Source organism: Coenobita brevimanus, chromosome 50 (genome assembly GCF_032717465.1).
Source record: "Coenobita brevimanus isolate Jiangsu-jjx chromosome 50, ASM3271746v2, whole genome shotgun sequence".
In the NCBI taxonomy this organism is placed as follows: Eukaryota; Metazoa; Arthropoda; class Malacostraca; order Decapoda; family Coenobitidae; genus Coenobita; species Coenobita brevimanus.
The window spans coordinates 20,691,389-20,705,664 of NC_137003.1; the positions used below are offsets into that span (position 1 = coordinate 20,691,389).

General features: G+C 42.1%; 1 protein-coding gene across 1 annotated transcript in view; it reads right to left on the reverse strand.

Moving 5' to 3' along the window:
• LOC145399703 (putative glutamate receptor) overlaps positions 1-14,276 on the reverse strand; it is a 127,014-nt gene that overhangs the window by 16,414 nt on the left and 96,324 nt on the right. Inside the window, exons 5-6 of the mRNA XM_080272250.1 lie at positions 7,174-7,332; positions 4,860-4,950 (exon numbers count right to left, since the gene is read on the reverse strand). Coding sequence (XP_080128376.1) covers positions 4,860-4,950; positions 7,174-7,332 — 250 coding nt within the window. The remainder of the gene's footprint in view (positions 1-4,859; positions 4,951-7,173; positions 7,333-14,276) is intronic.

The window sequence follows — 14,276 nt, forward strand, 5'->3', positions numbered from 1 at the left end:
AGTGTTAGTTCTGTGCCTTTGTTTTTGCGTGTTTGCTTTTTGTTTGTTTTCTTCTTTTTCCTGTGTGTATCTTTTGTGTTTTTGTGTTTTATGTTTGTTTTGTGTGCTTTGAATTTTTTATTTGTTTTCTGTTTTGAGTTTGTGTGTTTGTATTTGTTTTATTTTGTTTTGTGTTTGTCTTGTTTTGTTTCTGTGTTGTGATTGTTTTGTGATTCTGTCTCTGATTTGTGTTTTGTGTGTTTTGGTTTGTGAGTGTTTTGTGTTTGTGTTGTATGCTTGTGTATTGTGTGTGTATGTCTTTGCGTTTTTCTGTGCATTTTTTTTCTCTGTGAGATCGTGTGTTTATGTTTGTTTTGTATTTGTATGTTGTTTTTGTTTGCGTTTTTTTTTTTGTGTGTGTGTGTGTTTCTCTGTTGGTGTGCAGTGGTAGCTGTTGTTGTTCCCTAGGCAATCTCGAGTCACTAAGCAAGGCCACGGCCGAGACTGGGCTTTCTCAATGAGCTCTCAAGGAGGGTATGTTGTGTTCTTAGCGCAGGCTATTGTGTGCAGTGCAGTCTTCCAAAATGCACCTAATAGTATGGGGCGCTGTGTTGCATCCTGGACAGGCATCAGCGACGGAGTCATCCAGCTTCTTCTGATAACTCAAGAGAGGTGGATGATCCCCACATCTCGGTCTGGCCAGGTGGACCCTGTCCTCACGAGGAAGGTAGGATTCAGAGGGGTGGATATCAGGAGGCCCTGCATGCAGTTGTGTGTTGTCTTAAAGTGACTGAATAGAACGGCCAGTGATATGAGCATGGATATGCTTCTGGAAGCTGGTTATAAGTGGGGGTGGGGGAGAGATGATAGTATTTGTGTATGATATCGTGTGCTGGGTGTTATTTTGATGTTCCTTGATGTGTGTGGATGTGTTGCTTTGTAGTGTAGTGGATGGTGTGGGTTTGTAGGAGGCTGCGGCAAGAATCTGTGTGCCTCTCATATCTAGATGATACTTGACTTTGAGGATTTTGGTTTCCTGGTGTAGGTGGTCAGTAGGTGTTGCAGCTGTACAGCCTGTGATTATTTTTAGGGCCTTGCTCTGTATGGTCTTTAGGATGTTGCAGTATGTTTCAGTAAGGTTAGAAACCCAAGCAGGGCTTGCATAGTTCATCACTAAACGTATAATATTGTTTGTATACTGTTTCTTTTGTGTCCGAATGTTGCATAGGCAATTGACCTTAGGGCACTGAGTATTAATGTTAATTTATTTTTAATGCTTGTGATGTGTGGTTTAGTTGACATTTATGTTTTGTATGTTACACCAAGGAATTTGCGCGTGGGTGTGTGGGTGTGTGGTAGGGGAGAGATGTTTATGGTGAGGTGTGGAATGTGACTATGTTCTGCTGTCCAGTATGCGAGAAGGGTCACTGGAGATTTGGCTTAGGCTCTTTTGAGCCTGTTTGTGGTGAACCATTCGTGTAGTGTGTTGAGGTAAGGTTGGAGGATGTGTGCTGCTGTGTTTGTGTTTTGGTGTACATGTAAGTGTTGTGTCATCTGCATGGGAAGCTATGTGTATTTGTGGTGTGTAGGGTGTGTATGTCGTGCATGTAAATATAGAGCAAAAAGTGCAGGGAAGAAAACAGATCCTTGAGGGACCCCGTTTGTGAAGTTTCTGATGTTCGATGACTGACCAGCAAATGTTACATGTGAACATCTGCCTGATAAATAGTTTGTCAGCCATCGTTTTGTGTTACCGTGCATGTTTGTGTTGAATATTTTGTTTGTGAGGTTGTGGCAGAGGGTGGCATTAAAATCTCTGCTTACGTCTGGTATGACTATAAATGTTCTGTGTGTGTGATGGCCTAGCTGAAATGATGCCATCAAAAACTCTTTGTGTAAGGTCTGTAAGAAGAGTGTCTGGAGTGTAGTGGCCTAAAACCATCTAGTGATGGGGCTAGGGAGATGTGAGGTGTTAATAATAATTACACCCCTCTGCACCCCGTCCATAGTCACTGAACGACTGGTATTATAATTATTATAATACCAGTCGTTCAGTGACTATGGACGGGGTGCAGAGGGGTGTGATGGGTCTGTGTAAGGAAGGTAACGTGGGGTCTTTGTTGGGTTTGGGGATAGTGATGATAATGCCATGCTTCCAAATGTTGGGTATAATGCTGTGTGAGTAGCTGTAGTTTGATATGTTGATGAGTGCTTGTATGCCTTGTGGTCCACGATGTTTAAGACGTATGTTGCTTATGTTGTCAGGGCCGCAGGCAGATGAGTGCTTAAGGTTGCCAGTGATGTACTGCGTCTGGTTGTAAATGAATGATGCGAAGTCTGGGTCTCTGGGGAACTGTCTCCTACGTCGGATGACACGTCGGTCGTCGCTATGAGGGTTTAGATGACTGATGTGTGAAAAATGATTGATGAGAGTGTTTGCACGTTGTTTGTTTGCGGATATGGTGTCTGTTGTTTTGATGGCAGTGTGTGATTGTGTAGTGTTGCTGATGGAAAGTGTGATGCTGTTTAGTGTTTTGTAGAGTTTGCTGATGATTTTGTGATCAAGTGTGGAGAAAATTATTCCAATTTAGTGTTTGCTGCTCTGATATTTTATTGTTTATTTGAGTTTTTTCTTGTATTTGTTGTATGCTGTCTTGTCTATGGGGTGCTAGGGAGTGTTGTGGTGTGTCGCATTGACTGATGAGACCTTGAATTTCTGATGTGAAGTTCGGATTGTGTCTCTGTTGCCTCTAGGGATGTGTCTTTTGTCTGCATTTTGAATAATTGTATTTAAAGTGTGGAGAGCAGTGTCGATGTTTGGATGTACTGTTTAATATTTCAAAGTGTTGTTCTGTTTCAGTTGTGAAGGCCCCCCAGTTGGCTCTCTAATAATTAGTGTATGTGTCTGTGGCCAGCTGGGGTGATTCTGATTTTGGTAGTGACGATGATTGGGAGGTGGTCAGAGCCAAGGGTTTTGACCACTCTCTTGGATGTTGTGGGGGCGAGGTTTGGGGAGCGAAAGGTGACGTCTGGGGATGATGGGAGGAAGAGGGCTTGGTGTGGGATATGGGTATGCTGATGGAGATTGTTGAGGATGAAAATATTATCCGTTTGGGACTGTAGTACCAGTCCTCTGTCTGTGTCAGTGTTATTGGCATACCAGGCCGACGCCTTGGCGTTGAAATCACCACCCAGGATAATGTTGGGTATATTAGTGATGTGGTGTGTTTGAGGAGAGTAAATGTGTGGTACTGTGGGGGAGGATTGGGGAGAATGTATACATTGGCGATTGTTATGTCCGATTTGTTGCCATCACGTAATTTAATTGGTTGTATTTCTGTTGTGGTGTCATGCAGGGAGAGAAGTGATTCTGTGTGTGCACTAGTATTCGCAAAGTTGATGGACTGTTGTACCAGGGTAATGAGCCCACCGCCACCACTGTCGGCCCGGTCTTGTCTGATGGTGGTTAAATTATGAAATTTAGGTGGTTTTTGTGTTTTGCGTAGGTTTGTTTCTTGAAAGATGGCAATGTGTATGTTTTGTTGTTTGATCAACTGTGTGAGCTCTTGTCTTTTGGTGATTTATGGCATCTATGTTTATCTGAAGAATGTTGTGTGTATGGTATGTGTTGGGTGCTACAGCACGAGCGGGGAGATGGGGGTGTGGGTGGAGGGAAAAAGATAGTAGAAGGTTGTGATAGAGATAAGAGTTGGGGTAGATTAGATTGGGTGGAATGGGAGGGGTTGGGGGATTCCATGGTGCGGGAAAGATCGGTGGTTTAGGCTGAGAAGGTGTGGAGGAAGTAGGAGAGGGGGTGGTGGGGGGTTAGAGGGTGGGCGGAAGGAGCGTAAGGAGCAGGTCCAGCTGTCTGTGTAATGTTCTCTGGATGCAAGTGTTTTGCAGGTGAAATGGGTCCACTTCTGGCAGGAATTGCACTGACCTGAGCACTTTGTATGTCGACTCGAAGTGATGGGTTTTGAGCATGTTTAACATAGGTATTTGTTGATGGGTTCTGAATTGCTCTCGATGTCACCGGCTAGAGATCTTCGAGAAATGACCTCCAGATAGTCATTTCTCGGTGGGGAAAAAAAACATTGTTGTGTGTATTGTGTTGGGAGTTGTGGTAATTGCCAGGGAGACCGAAGCCAGTCCCAGGTTCTTACCATAGCATCAAACTACTACCTTACTTCTTTTCATCCCTCGTTGGTATGTACCACTTTCGTACCTGCAATCCAATTACTTTATGTACTTTTATATCTTTATCACACACATCTCCTGATATTTGCTTCAATATTGTCATTATATTTTCCATCTCCTTTTTGTCTCTTGAGATTTTGTTTCTTATTTTTTCTTCACCTACACTCCTGATTCCTGTAGCTTTGTTAATCTCTTCGGCTTCCTTGACTAGTTTTGGGTTGTTTATAATTTCATTCACTTCCTTTCTTATGCATTTTCTAATACCTTTGTTTCTAGATAATTCTTTACTTTCACCATTTCAGCATACGTAGTTTGTATCTCATCTTTGCAATTTTTCATAATTTCATTTGCCTGTGTTATTTTATCTTAAGTATTAATAATTTTACTATCATACTGCTTTTTTGCCTGATTCTCTCCGTATCGTTTCTGAAATCATCCATAATTTTTTAATGGTTGACAATTGTACATCCCATTTCACTAGTGTTTCTTCTCAGTGAATTCACCTCAGCTGATCGTCCATCTATTTTTGTGGCATATCTGTTTAGTTCCTTTATTAAATCTTCATTTTGTTCCCTTCGTGTGTGTGTGTGTGTGTGTGTGTGTGTGTGTGTGTGTGTGTGTGTGTGTGTGTGTGTGTGTGTGTGTGTGTGTGTGTGTGTGTGTGTGTGTATTCTCCTCCTCACCTGCCTCACGATCATACCAATCATGCCGTTCCAAGACCCATCCTCTTGTTTAACGCCCCACAGATAGTCAGCAGGCGTGACATAGGTATACCTGGATAAAGACAACATTATAATACATACAGTACACCGAGCTAACCCTTACTGGTAGGAACAACATGAGAATTGTTTCAGCTAACTCGAAGATATTTTATTAAGATGAGTACGAGCACTTCAATCTGAATTTAGCAGTACTGTTGTCATTAATATTCTAAATATTAAACGTTTTATCATAGTTAGCGTTGCATCTTCAGTTAATAACAATACTAGATGTATAACTGTAGCAGAAATAGATCTGAAAACTAGTTCATTAATTTGCCTGCAGTTTTCTGGTATGCAATAATATTACTAGTTTCTCTGAAGACTTTGTACAACTGCCGAATCTCAAGGAAGTTTTATGCGTGTTTCGCGTTGTTCTGTTTTTCCTTTATGGATTCTGTAAGCTTTGGGAAAATTAATTCTGTCACCAGTCATGATTTGTTCTTTATTTCCAGCATATAAACCACTTGAGCAAGACGATATTATTCATTTCTGGAGAAACTTTCTTAATGGCAGTGGATTGAATTAGTCTTTAAAAAAGCTTGATCCCGGTAGTGCTCTCCTAAGAACAATACTATTGTCATTAGGTAGCAAGAATATACAAAAACAGGACGTCCTCGGACCGAAGGTTTGAGTCCTTTGCACACCCAGAAATGTCGCCTCCTGGCCAATCTCATTCTCTGCTTTAGTATGTATTAAATGTCACATTCAGGACTGATGTGATGGTATTTCAGACACGAGATTCGATCTCAAAGTCTTCAACTTACAGTATCTGCCAGAGGGTAATATGAAAGTATGCTATTTGGAGTGGCTTTGCAGGCTCTAGTAACATTACAGAAATTTATAGATACATTTACATTGTTTTTACAAGAACACGAGTACATTATATAAAGGAAATAAATGGGGGATTCATATAACAAGAGACTCCAAGGGTATAAAAATATCAAGCAACAAACTGAAGTCAAATAGATTTTATATGTGTCTACGAATGGACGTAATGTAAGTGCGTGTTGTGGGGAAGTTAGGTCTGTTAGTGTTGGAAGGCCGTGTGTGTGTGATGTGGATATGGGTGCATGATGAGTGTCAGAAATAAAATATGATGGCTCCCCTTAGTGTATCAGGTTTCTCTTTAGGGATTTCTTAAACTACAGACAACGAAAAGTACAAGATGAAACAAAGACGGTGCCGACAACTAACTGACGTCACTGGGAGATTACAGAAGGGTTGATAGTCACCGGTAAGGATCATATTAAGAGTATACTCAAAGCTGAATCAGGACCTGTAGACGTGTCTTGAAGCCTGAATGCCCCTCAACCCAATGGACATGATAATGATTTGTTATTGTTCCAGCGTGTCCTTAGGACGTGCCCAAAGGTGTGCTGGAACAAGTGCTGGCAAGATGTGAACAACCCAGTGATGAACAATCTGCAAACTTGCTCTGAACAGCAGTGTCCATATCATGTTGGCAACAACATGAAGTCTCTGGTGCCTCGGATGGACACACATATCGTATCACCAATTGTGCCAGTAAATTCGAACCTGCACTGAAACATGTTTGCATACCTCTGTCCAAGTACTGATGCATACATGCAGCAGTACTAGGCAGCTCTGTTCTTAACATGTTCGAGGACATGTCTGGACGCGAACTTAGATGAAGTGGCTTAAAAAAAAAAATACCTCTGAGGTTAGTATGAATAGTCAGTTGAATGGCTGGTGTGAAGGTTCCTGGGCAGCTCTAACAGCAGATGATTTTTACTGACAACTTGAAGTGAGGAACGGGCAAGGTGATGCTGTCTCCATCCCTGAATGGAAGTTTGGAAAGTTTGACTGCATTCATTCTAGTTCTCATGCGTTACAGGTACACCCTTGTCGTCATCCCCACTGCAAGGGTCATCATTGTCACTAGATGTGGCAGTCTGTTAAACTGTTGCCCACAGAGTCAGAACAGTCAAAATGAAGGCACTTCAGGACATGGAACGACATAGAGCCAGGTCTACTCTGGCTATCTAATGCCCATTACATTATGAAGGAAAACTGACTGTTCAGCTGTGCCCCTCGCAGACGTGCATAATTTATTCTTCATATTCACGGTATTATTTAAGATTGATGATACAGGCACTGACCTACTGCATTTATTATGAAAGTGACCTCATCTCACTGGAATATCAGAGCATCAAAAAATCTGATACTGTACTACTAATAAAAGTGCAAGTACCAAGAAGGAAATAAACAGACTCACCAGAATCCCATAGCCTCAGCAATGGTTTCAAAGAGAGTGAATATGGGATCCAAAAAAATTACTCTCTTGCCCCCAGGAGCATCGGGGTCGTCCACCACAGTTGTCTTAGATGACGGGAACAACACTCGACCCACACGCAGAGTCGGCCTTCCAGCAATACTGTTAACAAAAACGATATCGCACTTATCAAGAGGAAGAAAAAATTGACAAAGACATGAACATGAAGCTTCTTTCTCTTTTGTGTGGAACGTTGGGGAAAAAATCACATAGCAAGACAAAAAGACTTTACCAATACAAAACATTACCGGTATCTTTTTTGTGTGAATCTTATGGAAATTCACACACCAAGATATGATAATTTTAACAGTATTTCTTAAGTGTTTTTCCTCTCGAGGTAAAAAAACTGACATAGAAAAACATCCAAACATATATTAAGTGTGAAACCCATACCAACAGGTTACATGTTAAAATTATCTGGGCTATAATAACCGAGGGATATAATAACGCTGCCACTATCTTTTCCAAGGCGAAACTTCTCGGAAAAAAGTAATTGACACGAAGCTCTTAACTAATATCTCTTCATTCTAATACTGATCAGGGCAAAGTAACTCGTAAATATGTAATGAATTCAGATTATTATTTCTTATTTATAAAACTTCTCCAAGCAAGATAACTAGCCGATTCATGTAAGCACAGCTGATATCTCCTTGTCAAACTTACTTGTAAAAAAGCGATGACAGTAAAGACCTTACAAACATCTACAATGTATGAAACTTATAAGAAAGTAACGTTGAAGCAATATGGCAGTCCTTAGCATGTAGCACTCAGACCCACATACACCTTTTTTCTCTGACAAACAGCAGACGGTTATAGTGACATGCAGAAATCCTCTGCCTTAGGATGGTTTATATAACAACCTTTCCATGCATTCCACTCAGACTCGAGCGATATCGTCAACCCTGGATCTGAATTGTACGTGGTAAGACCTGGCCAGTACTGAATATATGCGAGTCCTTTTGGAGAATAACTAAAACTTCTCACATTTGCATTTGACATCACCTGCCGGTCATAACTTGAGTTTATTTCGTGTACAGTAGGGCGGCTCCTATTACTCGTCCCCGCCACGGAGGGGCTTCAGGATGGGTATTGTTTTCACTCGGCTTGTCTGTTTGTTTGTTTGTCTCTGTCTGTCTGTTTGTTATGACCTTTACACGAAAACAACTGGTGCGATTTTGACTAAACTTACAGGAATGATGGGTTATGTACTTCTGATCAAGTGATTAAAATTTGGGCTAAATTGGGTTAAGGCCCAGGCAGTAGGCCCCCAAAATGTAAAAGAAAACGAGGACAGGTAAAAATCGTTTTTTCACCATAACTCCCTTAAAAGAAGTCATATCGACATGAAACCAAAACCTAAAGGTGCATCTTTCAGATCTGCATCCTATAACATGCCTCATTACATCAAGGGGTCATCCCCAAGTTAGCAGTAGGGGGAGGGGGGTCAACGTCGGGTGGGTGGGGCCTAAAACATCAAATGGGCATAAAATCGTAAATTTTCACCTGATTTGCTCCAAATATGATATGTGACATTTTCAACTAGATATCCTGTTGCGTTTATACGTCAGCATTAAAATGATTGCCGGGGACAAGTTTGCTGTGCCTTGGCAATGCTTCTTCTTTTCACATTTTAGAAAGTTTAACCTCTGACTCTCCCGAGAGGTTACAATCCAGAAAAATAAAAAATCTATTTGAGTGGAATTTCATGCAAATTTAATATTTAGAAGTGGATGAAGGACTTCTAACTATGGCGGATTCGACGAGTCACACTGTTAGTGCAATGTATTGGTACTGACCATTACCAGTTATGGCTTGGGTCAAAATTAATTACCCTGGTGGTCACTGATGCATGAGATCTCGCAAATCTGCTGCTGTGTGGAATGTCTGACAGTCTGGTCTTCGATGTCACATGACAGGTCTGTGTGTGTGTGTGTGTGTGTGTGTGTGTGTGTGTGTGTGTGTGTGTGTAATAAAGCGTGATTGTGTGAGCATGTGCGATACTGCGTTTATTATTTTCTCTGTGTAAATTTACACCCACACTTATACTCTAATATTGCATCATATGACATTCTTTATCCTTTCTCCATTTGTTTGTTTGCAGATTATTTCTATAATGGAAACAGGGTCCCATGATTTTCTAGTCTGCTCAATAGAAGGGACTGAAGGAAGTAAACTCCCTTCAGAGGAGCAAGTCCTTGGCCAATTTTTGTATCGTCATCATGTTCTCAGAGTGGAGATCCGAACAGCAGCAACTGAGATCATCCAGCAAGTTGAAGAATTCTGGTCTAAGGCCAGGATCCGTACCAAGCATCAGTAAGTCTCGATCAAGAAGATTGCTGAACAATTTTTTGAATGGAAAGGACGAAAGAAAAACAAGAATCGACAAACTATCACCCAAGAAGTCAATGAAACCATGTTCTCAGCCAGGGTTGAGAAACTTTTTGACACTGCACATGCAAAAGCTTTGGAGCTTATCGATAATCAAGAGGATAAAGCCTTCCTTGAATCTCAGCGAAAGAAGTGACGGCCTGGCCATATGGGAGGAGTTGACAAGCTGTTGCCTCAAGAAGAGGAGAAAAAGGATGAAAAGCAAGAATTACAGTTGAGAGGGAAACATCATTCACAACTTTACAAAGAAGCCATGTTGGAGAGAACAACACTGGAGAGCAACAGTGATGCTGAGAAAAGTCCATTTGAAGAAAAAGGTTCCAGCAAAAGTATTGCCCCTCCACCACAAAAACGAGGATGTCAAACTGACATTTCATCAGCTATGGCTCCTATGTTTGATCGAAATGGGTTAAGTGACAGGACAGCCATGATGATCATCTTTGATGATACTTGGGCCTTCGGACAAAACCCTCAAAACTTTGCCCTGAGGAGATCGACCATACAACGTCAACGTCAGCAACACCGGGAAGCAGCTGCCACCATCATCAAAGACTAATTTAAGCCAAATATGGCCCTAAAAGTCCACTGGGATAGTAAACATATTCCTGACCTCACAGACAACCAGAAGGTAGATAGGTTGCCCATTTTGGTCTCAACGATTGAGGTGAAGAAACTGCTGGAGATTCCAAAGACATCAAGTGGAACTGGACAAGCTACGGAGCAAGCTGGGCACAATGATCCCCACGAATGGGGGCTGGAAAACTTGATTTGTGCTGTGTGCTTTCACACAACCAGCTCCAACGTAGGCCACTCATCTGGAGCTTGAATATTTCTTGAACAGCTTTTGAAGAGAAATCTTCTTCACTTTGCCTCCCAGTACCACATTCTGGAGTCAGTTTTGGTTGCTGCCTTTGCGGAGTGCTTGGAATACACCAGGGGACCAGAAATTCTTGTGTTAACCCATACCATTCTGGGCAAAAAAAAAAAAAAGAATGATACCCCTCTATGCCGGCTGATTTTGGATTTTTTTTTTTTTTCAGGCTAAATGGGCTAATAGATCATTATAAGATCGCTGGCACTAATAAAAGTAATCACCAAAGCCAGAAAGTTGGTTGAATCAAGTTAGGTTGGTGCCACGCTACCTCTGAAGTCTTTGAGGTTACTGAGAGAACAGATGGCTGTGAGCTTGTGAACCGATTTTGGACTTTTTTTTTCTGGCTAAATGGGCTTGATATATCAATATAAGATCCCTGACACTAATAAAAGTAATCACCAAAGCTAGCAAGTTGGTTGAATCGAGTCAGGTTGGAGCCATTCTACCTCTGACATCTTCAAGGTAACTGAGATAGAAGAGTGGCTGTGAGCTTGTGAACCGATTTTGGATTTTCTCTCTCGCTAAATGGGGTTAACCCGCCCCGTCCCGACCACTTTTTGACCACTGGTATCCCCCAATGCCGACTATTTTTCGACCCTTTTTTTTTTTTGCTAAAACTTTCGCTTTTGGTCAGAAACAATGGTCAGTGGCAAAGAAATTGTTCCCCGGGGTCCATAATTACCCTAACCAGGTATGCCTTGGTCCCACCTGGCCCCGTGTTCTCCGTAGGCGGTCTGAGCCTCTAACGTTTTCTATGGTATTATAAGTCTGGGAAACCAATGAAAGTAAGTAGATATGTATTTATTACAAACATAAAAACATGTGATAAAAGAGTATATTGGATTTTATACAAAAATAGAGCAGAAATAAGCATTGTACCATCGTGCAAAACGAGCAAAATCGGGCAACTTGGTCACGATGAATAGCTAACATTCTAAAATCATGATACATATCATTTTTTTTACTTACATAATACTTCTACAATAACATTATACCATTTTACATTTTATTGAACTGTTTTTACGTATTCACAGGCCTTTTGATAACATTTAGCGTAATGTTAGCGATTATTTACGTAGTGAGTGAACTCGCTGTGACCGTTGTTTCAACTCGTATTGTGTTTTTTCTACTTACATAATACTTTTCTAATATTATTATACACTTTTCAACTTTATAGAACTGTTTTGAGATTATTTCAGGCCTTATGTAAATATATAGCGTAACAATAGCGCATAATAACACACACGGTGAAGTCGCTATGACAACTATTTCAACTTACAACCTATTTTTGTACTTATATAATAATTCTCCACTAATATTGCACATGTTTACACTTGATATAATTGATATCACATAATTTAAGAACTTACGATGGAACTGAGCGTCATATTAGCGCGTACTTACACAGGGAGTGTTATCGCGATATCATTTGTTTCATCTTACACTAGTATTCAACTTATAAAATACCTTACTACTAACATTATAACAAATTCCACTTTATATAATTCCTATCACATACTTACTGACCAGAATGTGGGTGTACTCGTGACATCAATTGTTACAACTTACACTATTGTTCAACTTATACATTTTATTCATGCTAACATTACACCCATTTCCACTTTATTTCCTTGCTATCACATATTTACTGACCAGAGTGTTATACTGAGCGTCATATTTTCGCAGATTTACACAGTGGGTGTAGTTTTGATATCAATTCTTTCAACTTACACTAATTCTCAACTTATACATTACTTTTCTGAAAAAATAACACCCGTTTCAACTTTATAGTTGACTTAGCACCTACTGACTGGCCTTACCATTATAATGAGCGTCATATCGCCATCCCACACAGTTTCAGTAGTGTAGGAAATTATGATACTCCTTGAAACAAGGCTGAAGGCACAACGCAACATTGCACTCGACACACTCGTACCTTGTGTCTTTTCTCTGAGTGGATGGTCTGACTGTCGAGTGCTTACATACATGGCAGTGACGCTGGGGTTTACGACGGTTTGGGTCGGAAGGGATTGCGCTGGGGTAGTGGCGGGCTGCAAGACGTAGGGGAGTCTGAGCAGCCATGGGGGTGCGGGTGTGGTTTGTGGGTCTGTCCTGGGCATGCTTGGCGATTATTTCACGTGCCAGCTCCCTCACAAACCCCTCAAAGGTCTCGGATACTCTGGTGGTCATTGCGTGCAGGTAGTGGGCGTTCAGGACCGTGATGTCGAGCAAGTGGAAAAAGAGTTTCTTGTACCACTTCATCGTGGTCCTGGCACAGTCAACACTTGAAATCATCGAGTCTGACTGATCCACTTGCCTCATGTTCAAATTATAGGCCAGTACAGACTCGGGTTTCCATACGTTGCGCCTCCTCTCGCTACGGTGATCCATGGAGTCTGTGCGGTGCATCAGGGGGCTGTGAACAGTTGATAGGAGGCAAACTTCCCTGTTGTGGTTCCACAGGGTAGCAAGGATGTTATTGGCCTGGAAGAAATCCACCTCATTCTTGTCAAGTTTCCTCCCTATCTTGACCATATGGCGACGGTTTCTCTTGACTGTACCACAGACTCTGGTGTCGTGTTGGTGGAGGAACCTAGCGAGAAGAGGGCTAGTGTACCAGTTGTCCAGGTACAACACATGACCACGATGAAGGTACTCTCCTATCATTGTCTTCACCACGGCCCCAGAGAGTCCTATACTCCGATCTTCTGTTATATCTGTCTGTGCGCCCGTGTACAAGACTATGTCTTGCACATAACCAGTCTTACAGTCACACATAACAAAGATCTTGAACTCGAAACGGTGTCTCTTGCTGGGTATGTACTGCCTAAAGGAAATATTGCCTCTCCACAACACAAGACTCTCGTCTATGACGAGATCTCTGTAGGGATAAAATGAGGAGCGGAATATTTCCCGTAAATGATCAAATACCAGCCTAATTCTCCTCATTTTATCTGTGTTATTTGCAATGGCTGGATCTTCTGCATCAAAAAAGTGGAGGCGGCCGAGAATATACTGAAATCGGTTACGACTCATCACCTTTCCAAAGAAAGGTGTGAGGATGATTGGGTCAGTTGTCCAGTAGGCAGGAATTTGGTTTTTCCTTACCACACCCATCAAGAGAACCAGGGCCAATAATAGGAACATCTTTGAAATTGTAACGGGATAGTCATACTGTTGGGAATGCCTGCTCGTGGTTCCCAAACGTTCACTTTCACGGCGCTGTGATTGTGAAAAGATATTAGTCTGTTCAACTATGCGCCCCACAAACGCCTCACCAAAGAACAAGTGGAAAAAATCCACCCTAGACGAACCTGCATTCACACCTGGAGCCGTGCAACCAGACTGCCACTCCTCAGTGAAAGGGTGAATGATGGGAGTAAAATTACTCCCATCTTCCCAGTTCCACGTGACACCACTGTCTCCAGCCACGTCCCCATCGTCCCCTTTGTCAGGGTGGGGAGGTGAGGGTGGTGGGGGAGGTTGGGGAGGTGGAGAGCGGCGCCTCTCATCACTCGCACTTCTCTTCCCTCTCCCTTTTCCTTTACCCTTTCCCTTCCCTTTCTTTCCTTTCCCCACATCCTGGGGCTGTGGGGAGGAAGTTTGGGAATATTCTGGGGAGAAAGAAGTGCTGGGGAGTGGCTCCACCTCCTCTCCCATAGGCCTACGTGCACCATGTGCTTGTGCTGCCTCCCTCACACCACTTGCCCCTTCACCCCGCACTACCCCCACACCACTCTCACTTTCACCCCGTGCTGCCGCCACAACACTTTCCCTTTCACCC